General features: G+C 41.7%; 1 protein-coding gene across 1 annotated transcript; it reads right to left on the bottom strand.

Moving 5' to 3' along the window:
* Positions 1-2,133: 2,133 nt before the first annotated feature.
* Prosbeta5R1 (Proteasome beta5 subunit-related 1) lies at positions 2,134-3,361 on the bottom strand. Its single transcript, XM_017163311.3, has 2 exons — positions 3,116-3,361; positions 2,134-3,060 (listed from the first exon to the last, which is right to left on the bottom strand). The coding sequence occupies exons 1-2, from the start codon at positions 3,263-3,265 to the stop codon at positions 2,266-2,268; spliced, it is 945 nt and encodes a 314-aa protein (XP_017018800.1). The 5' UTR covers positions 3,266-3,361; the 3' UTR covers positions 2,134-2,265.
* Positions 3,362-8,617: the final 5,256 nt, after the last annotated feature.

Raw genomic sequence — 8,617 nt, forward strand, 5'->3', positions numbered from 1 at the left:
ATCAAGATTTTAAAATAAGTCTTTGATTCATATTTTCTATATTTTGGATAAGATTAAAGACGAAGCGAAGCTCTCTAGAAAGAAACTCTCTTGTTCGCTTTGCTTGTACATTGCAGGTAAAGTGGCTTTTCAAGATCATTTTCTTGTAGTATAATAAAATATTTAAATTTGTTTCCTCACTTAAATACTAATTCTAAAAAGTTCCTTTATATATTTTCTCCGAGTGTTTATATAGTCAGCAGTTGCCACGCCCCCTCGACTACGCCCCGCTCCCCGGACAGTCACGCTTGCTTGTCAAACACTCTGGCAGACTCTTACGATCTCCTCCGCCAGCTCCGTTTGGGTTCGGTTGGGTTCCACCTCCCATCCATGGCAAAATCCATTTGCATATTTGCATCCTTATGCCTGACAGTTAACGCCGCTCGTATCCTCCGCTGCACCTCAGAGGTACCCGTGCTTCTATCCCTCGCTGTATATTTTTTTTCTCTTCCAAGCGGCGCGCTTTTAACGACAAAGTGTGAAATTTCATTGAATTTGAGCTCGTTGTCAAAAGTGGAATGGAAGCAACACAGCATCAAGGCAGGTGCTGCAGGTTCTTGTTGTTGCTGTTGCACTTGTAGTTTTCGCAAATTAATTTAAATTATAGTTTCTGTTTTACTTTTTGGAACAAGCTTTTATGCGAGGGAAATTATTAAAAATGCAAAAGAGGGAAGCCAGCTAATTTGTTGCAAAAATATAGCCGCAATTAGTGTGTCGTTTGATGATGTTGTTTATGCTAATTTTGAAATACAAAAATCAAGGAAATTATGGCGCCATTTCCTGCACTAATTCAGGCGCTAACGAAGTGGAATTAGTTACTTTCTTGCTAGGAAATTGATTTGTATAATTTTTGCATTTAAAATCACCAACTTTCGCGGGAAATTCAACTTTTAAGACTCGATGCAACTCGATCGAATTTGTACTCATTAAATCCGCGGAAATAGTTTTGACCCATTAACCCACACACAGTTTTCTCCGCCTCTATTCCGCAATGCTCCTCCAGAATTCTCTGTACTTCGAGGGGGCGACCACACTACTTTGGCTTTAAGTAATTTTCTAATGACACCACAGAGGAAAAATGACTCTCGGGAACTTGGGGGTTACCCAAGTTACCGCCCCACTTGCCTCTGCCCTGCTGCTCATTTTCCTGGCTGCTCCTGCTGGCGACGTTCATTAGATTAAAAGCAATTTACAGTAAAACTTTTTGCCACAAAACGCCTTCTGTCCTGATGTCCTCGCCCCCAGTCCCCATTCCCGCAGAGCGGCTGGCGCTTCTTCACACACGTGCTGCAACTCACATGTGCCCCCAAAACGCCGTGCAAATGTTGCCCGGAACTCCCTCTTCTGCCTGTGATGCACAGTGAAAAAATTGGCAATGATTGGGAAATAATAAAGTGAAATTTTAGGATTAAATTGAATTGAATTGAATAATTTTATACATTTTTATCTGAGAAACTATGAAAGAGTGTATCTTCTAGAAATTTTAAAATATTTTCTTAGCAAAAACTTCCCCCTTTATTGTGCCCCGTGTAGTCATTTGGCGCTTTCCGCCTTTTATTTTCGGAATTCAACAAATTTGCGGATTTGGTTTGTAATTTATTAAATTTATCGCATGCTCAGAGCGCCTTAACAGCTGGAAACGGGTCTGTGCTGGATGACCTGCGCCTCCTGCTAATGTCTGTGGTTGCTCTACTCCGGACACCGGATGGAAGCGGAGAGTCTCCTCCAGCAGCCAGCAGTGGCATCTGCAACATTTGTTGATGACAACCCGAAAGACACAAAATGCAACATTTCATGGCGCGGCACACAGGACGCCCATTTAGGGGAGGAAGTCATCCGGAGCTTAGAAGTTATTATTTTGATTTATAGAAAAAGTTCGTTTGGCGAGCGAAAGTTGCTCGTATATATATATATTTCTCTCGTTGGGGAAAAAGTAGGAACATTTTTAGGAGATAAAAAGCGTTGAAATGAGTGAGGAAAGAGCTTCTCTCAGTCTCAGTTTGTTTTTATTATGCTCGGGGAAAAAAGTTGGAAATTATCCTCTGATTTTTTTAAAGAGAAAATGAAAATGGTAAAGGATTAAAAATTTGGATGTGGGATTTAGTACGAAATTTTTAATTTAAATTTTATTGGATCATAAATTTTGCTAACGAATATCACAAAATTAACCGCCACACTTAATTTAGTAAATTTCTCTTAATCTTCACAATTTTCCATCTATAATTTTCACACAGTTGCCAGCTTGGCTTGCACATCTTCGGGTAGTTTCCTCTTTGTCCAGCCACTGAAACAGGGCTTCTGCTGACCAGCTTTCATGCCTCCCTCCGAGTCCCTTCTTGGCCCTCTCTCCTCCCCACAATAGTAGGCATCATGGAGCTCCGAACAATCCGTATTTGAGATATTCTTCCAGCCTAAATCATTGATGTGATAAAGTCGCACTATGCCCCCCGAATAGGCATCCTTGCTGGTGGCATGATAGATGGCTCTTCGGGCCAAATCATAGGCCTCCTGGTCAGTGAGATCATACCGATAGCCTGTATCCAAGACACCTAGGGCATAGGGCGAACCACTGCCCACGGAAAAGACATGACCATGCGTCCGCATGCCCTCCGAGTCCACGTAAATCAATTTGCCGCCCTCGTCATCGAAACCGGCCAACATCATGCCCATGACCAGGCCCATGCCCTTGTACTCCGTGGATATGTTGCATATAATCCTGGCCGCCGTGTCCACAGTCATGCGTTTCCGGTAGCGTAGCTGGTGGAGCCGGCACTCCTTGGCCAGCACTCGATCCCAGTAGACGCAGTCGGCCGCTCCGCCGGCCAAGGTGCCCAGCATATAATCGTTTAGTTCCACGATTTTTTTCATGGTCTGGGAACCTATGTATTGGCCCGAGGTGGCCCTGGAATCGGCGCACAGGATCACACCGCCCTGGTACTTGAAACCCAAAGTTGTGGTGCCATGGTCAAAGTTCATCTCGATGCCGCAGTGAGCCAGGATCTTTGGCAGATTCTCAGCGGGCTGAAAGGGGTTTCTTGATTAAAAAACAATATATTTAGGGACATTTTCTCAGTACCTTTTCGAAAGGTGGAGCCATCAGAGTATAGGGATTCTCGAAATTACTGGTTGCCTCGCGTAACTGCTGCAGTTGCCATTCGGTTTGCAAATCATCAAAGCGCCGCATGAAGGACATTCGGTTCATTCCACAAACGAACTCCAAGGCCATTATGGGGGTTAGAAGTACATATATGTCTTATATTTTATTAAAAAAGTGTATTGTGTGTGAGGCAAAACAAAAATGAACTCAGATTTTTGTGACTAACAACTCTAGGATGTCGAGGTTTGGTGTTATACAAAGAATAAAAAGTTGTAAAGGTTTAAAAAGCATAAATTAATGCCAGCTTATTCTTTCCTTAGCTACGATTTCAGTTGGAAAATCAAATATAAAAGAATCTATCTATCTCCAAAATGATCTTACCTGACGCTTCATGGTCGCCAGAGCCCCAAAAACGTGGCTAAAACTCTAGCTCCAATAGTTAATCAGCGGCAGGCAGGGCCAATCTCCGATGCCAGTGGCATTCCACAGCGGTTGCAAAGTGCGGACTTGAAGCCGCTGACCACCCAAGCGGAGTCCAGCGGAGGTCACCAGCTAACCAGTGGGCAGTGTGGCGCCACCGCAGAGGAACACGACATTTTAATTGGACTGCTGCCGCTCGGGGACGTCGTCATCGTCATCATCGGCACCTGCGGAGATGCAAAAATTCGGACGCAAAATAGACGAGGAACAGGCCAGGAAGGAAAGGAATTGCTGTGGCAGTGGCAAACGGATTAGCCGCTAATTAAACGCCAATTGGAAATGTTTGCAAAACTGTTTGAGTCACGGGTCCAGTTGGGTCTGGGTCTGGGTCTGGGTCTCCAGATGTATTCACTCCCACTCGCTCTCTCTCTCTCTCTCTGTGTCTCTTTCTCTCCATTAGTGGCCGCCATGTGTCACTGATCTTAATTTATGCAAATTGCCGAGGACTTGAACTCCACATTCCCGTTGCCATTCCTCCCAGCCTGCACCGCACATGGGCACTTTTTCATTTTTGCACGCGCCTCCAATTGCAGTTTGTATTCCCTGAGCCCTTTTACACTGGAAAAAGTATTCTATAGTTTTTCTAGATTTTTGTTATTTGGTTAAAGTTAATGTACTATAGTTTTCCTGAGTGTTATGTGGAAAATATGAGAAAATCGGACAACGAGTTGAAGTGAAAAAGTGTGGGAAAGAGGAACCAAGCCTGGCTAAGCCATTCATTTCACTGAAACACTCTCTCAGCCTTCAGACGCTGCCTGAAGATAATATAAATTTCCTTTTTTGTGGCATAATTAACAGTCTAAAAATTAAAGAAATAAATCTGTTTTTTTATAGTAAGAGATTTTTACCCATAGAACTAGGAAAATTATTACACTCTTTGTTTTTTTAGACAATGAAAAATATGTTTTATAATTACAATATTTCTTAATTATAATAAGTATCTTCTATCAAGGTAATAAACATAATTCCCAAAGCTTCTTAAAATGATATTTTTATTGAAGAATTTTCTTAAAGAGAAGAGCATCTAAAGTTCTCAACTCTATAGCTTTCATATCCCACCAAAATCACAGTACTTCTCTGGATAGTTTTGACTGCCAGCGCGCTGATTATTAAATCACAGGGCAGGGCCAGGCAGCAGCAGCAGCAATCTGATATGCAAAATCTCGTCTAGCCCAGAGACGATGCAGCCAGATCCTCCTCCCTCAACCCCTCAGCATCATCCTGCTCAGCGCGGCATCTGTCCTGCGTTAATTACAGCCCAGTTTTGTGCACTGGCAACAACTTGTTAAAAATTTCCGCTGCCAGTTTATTAGAGGGCAACTAACTAAGGCAGCAGCGTGGAAGTATCACCATCAGCCCATCTCCATTCGGAACCCCTCCCTTTTTCCCCTTTTCCCCTTTTTTTTCGCCCGAAGTGCCTGGCAAATTACTTAGTCTGAACCTGTTTTAATGACTAAGATGACGCCAAGTCAAGAGCGAGTGAGAGATTTCGGACAAGCTCCAGAGTTTTCCGGCTGCAAATTATTGCAGCGATGGAAAGAGGGGAAAAGAGATTAAATTTAATACTGAGAGGAGAGGTTCCATGATACAAAGGGCAGCAATTATTCTGGAAAAAGGGAAAGATATATAAAGAGTTTTGGAAAAAGAATAATATAAATGTTATAGTTATAAACCTATAAAACCCCTTATTTATTTGGCTTTAAAATATATTCATGTATTATCGTAAAGAGACTAACTACCATGAATAACTTTGCTCTCAAAATCCACTTGAAAAACTTTTAAGCACAATAAATAAAACGATAAATAGAATAAAAAATAAACCACCTTGTTAACAAGCCTAAGAATATTCCCTAAATCTTTTCAAAGAGTTTCTCCTTTCAAGCTTTTGAATTTAAAAAAAAGTAACAATAAAAAATAAACCAAAAAGTAAAAGGGAAGTAAGCAAAACCGTTTTAGAGCAAGAGACTTTGGCCAAAGAATATTTTATTTCACTTTCGTTTTATTTACTTTTGCCGCTTAGCATTATTGTTTTAAAATCCTTCAAATCCGTTGTTTTACTGCTTATTGTCTGCCCTGCTCGCTCCGCTCGGGCCCAAAAACTTTGTTGCCGGCAACTTTTAAGCTTGCTTAAGGCGCCCAACAAGACTTGGTCCCGGTTTCCAAACCTGGAGTGTAGAATCATGGAAAACTTTACCCAGGCAGAGCGATGAAGGGGGCATCATCTCGTGTAACCCAACCACCCCCATGGGATTCCCTGAGCCAACCGCCGCCGTCCAATTTGTAGTTCATCATCTGTCCCGCGGACCTGTCAAAGCCGTGCGCTAAATTTTGACAGAGCGCCTAATTGAGGGAGAGACACGGACGAGGAGGAGGATTGGGAGGGAGCGCTTGTTCGCCAGGGGAATCCCCGAAAACAGTTTTGACATTTGCGGCCGAGTACGAGCGCTGGCGACGCATTTAATTTATTTTAATTGAAAAAGGCCCGCAAAACGGATTAGCTTGTCGAACTCACTTTTTGGGCCAAACTTTGCACAGATAAAATATAATTTTGAAACTTAAAATTACAAAAAAAATTAAGAAAAAATTCTTAAAATGTTAAAAGTGTTAAAAACATTCTGAAAAATATTAAATAAAATTTAAGTATTTGAGAATATACAACTTTTAATTCTTTATCATTTATTTTAAATGAGACAAGTTTTTAAAATATTAAAAACATTTAGAAAATACTTCTTCAAGAATTCTAAGGACTCTACTAAATTCTTTATTATTATTTATTTAATTACTTTTTAGAAAACCAATTGAAACCCCTATTTTTCTCGGTGCATCATATAGACGAAGGCAAAGTTCAAAGTTGCGGCTGCAGAGAACTTTTGCGCCCAAGTTGCTTATTAGGTCAAGTTTGGTCTGACAGCTACGGCAAATCCGGCGGAATCAAAGTCAAACACAGGCCGGGGACGAACGGACAAACTATTCCGAGAAAGTATACAATTTTTACGATGATGCATTAAATTAAAAACTTTGCCAGAGGCGGGCGAGCGAACATAAGAGGGCGTGGCCGATGCAATGCCAGCTTATTTATGATCCAGATTAAAATTATTTTGCTTTTTTTTTAAATGGAAAGAAATTCCCCGAGTGCGGTCATAAAACAAACTCTCAGTTCGGGGTGAAACTTTTCCATCATCTCCCTTTCGAAATCTCAACATCAACAGGCGGGAGGAAGAGAACTTTTCTGTAGGTTTTAACGACTTTGCATTGGTTTTCATGGCCAAAATGCCGAAAGCAGCCAAGTTGGCTTTTATGGTTGACACAACATATTTTCCGCCGGCATTCCTCCTTGGCGATTGGCAGCAACTCTCACATATCCAGAGATCCACATCTCGACATCCCCCCAAATCCTAATTGTTGCGCCCCAGGATTTTATGGCACTTTGAGAGCCATTAATCCGAATTTGATATCTGCTTAATTAGTTTTCCCTGCTTGGCTTTTATGGCCGGCACTCTCGTAAATTTTCATGATCGATTTGCGTAGCCAAAAGCGCGAAAAGAAAGCCAGATAACGAACGTAACACATCGTTTCGTGAGTGGTGTTAAAAATTGAATTTAATTATTCCTGGCTAGATCTATTTCTTGTGCTTTCTAGTGGCTTGTTCCTTGTGGGATAGAGTTACGTGGCTCACCTGTATTAACTCTACAGATATTTATATTCAGCTGTTTATATTTCCATTTTATTTAAAACAAATTGTAAATATAATTGCAGAAAAGTCTGTGTGTAAAATTGTGTTATTATAATAGATTTTTAAGTATATAAATAAAAAAAAAAAATAGTTTTTGTTTAGTTTTCATCATCCAAAAATCCACTATCATATTGTATAGTTTGTTTAGCTTTTTTGCTTGATTTCTGGCTTGGCTTTGCCTTTCTTTTGACCGACTTTTCCCTTTTCTTCCCCTTTAACTCTACTTTTCCCTCCTCATCGGGTAAATCGTATTTAAGGTGGTCCTCGTAAAATTCAATTAGCATTTTAGGAATCTTCAGGTTAGCCACATAGTTTGGTATCAGCTCGGGCAGTGCCTGTCCCTTGAACTTGATCCAGTATAGAGTTTTTCCCGGTTCTTTTGAAATGGTTAGAACCTTTTCAACTTCCAGTCCGCGATCAAAGCCATTGAGGTCCATTATCTGAAAGAGGAAAAAGGTTGTTTCAGAGAATCTCCGTCTTTTTGGGACTTGCAACTTTGGACAACTCTCAAAACAGTCCGGCAACATGGGTGCTTGCCCATGCAACTCTGTGCCATGTGGAACGTGCTGGTGCTTTCCCCGCGTGCTTTGCGTTTGCTTTTCCGCCAACAAACAATGCGAAATGCACTTTGATTGCTGTTGACCAACAAACTGGACGGGCAGGCACGCGTCCATCCCAGAGAGCAGTGGCTGCCAGTGGTGGTAATGACCAGAAAGAGCTGCTAATGTGGCCAGCAGAGGCGGCCGCTTTGTTTGCACGTTTTCGCGTTTTGGTCCAAGGCTCTTTCTTTTTTTTTGCAAAGGGGAATTCGTTGCGGCCTTTGTCCATTTGTGATGAGGACCGGCACAAAGAGTGCTCCGGGTAGTTGGACCATCAGAGCTATCAGTTACAGAGCGACATTTTGCCCCATTGAGAAGCAGCAGCACAGAAAATCAATGGGTAACCAAGGAACCCTCTTGCTCACGATTAAGTGAAGCTAATAGGGCAATGGCACCTGCTTCAGCTCCTTTTAATGTCAATCCAGGCGAGAAATCGCATTCCAGAGTGACTACTATATGGCTGTGATCATATGGCGACTCACCCCTTTGATTATGGCTAGGTAATGGAGACAACTTCTTCTTGCCGCCTGATAAAATCCAGAAAATTGAGCAGAAATGGCCAATTTTGTGTGTGCCAGTGATGGTAGTTGCTAAGTTGCAATGGTGTTATCGATATTTTTGCCATTACATAATTGACTCATGTTTTTGTACAGTCACGAATGTGAATAT

Source organism: Drosophila kikkawai, chromosome 2R, assembly GCF_030179895.1.
Source record: "Drosophila kikkawai strain 14028-0561.14 chromosome 2R, DkikHiC1v2, whole genome shotgun sequence".
In the NCBI taxonomy this organism is placed as follows: Eukaryota; Metazoa; Arthropoda; class Insecta; order Diptera; family Drosophilidae; genus Drosophila; species Drosophila kikkawai.

Bases quoted from the DNA above. Each gene is read 5' to 3' on its own strand.
- Prosbeta5R1 (XM_017163311.3), bottom strand. From the start codon at position 3,265: ATGGCCTTGGAGTTCGTTTGTGGAATGAACCGAATGTCCTTCATGCGG. The intron at 3,061-3,115 runs GTACTGAGAAAA...AACCCCTTTCAG, and splicing joins TGGCTCCACCTTTCGAAAAG to CCCGCTGAGAATCTGCCAAA.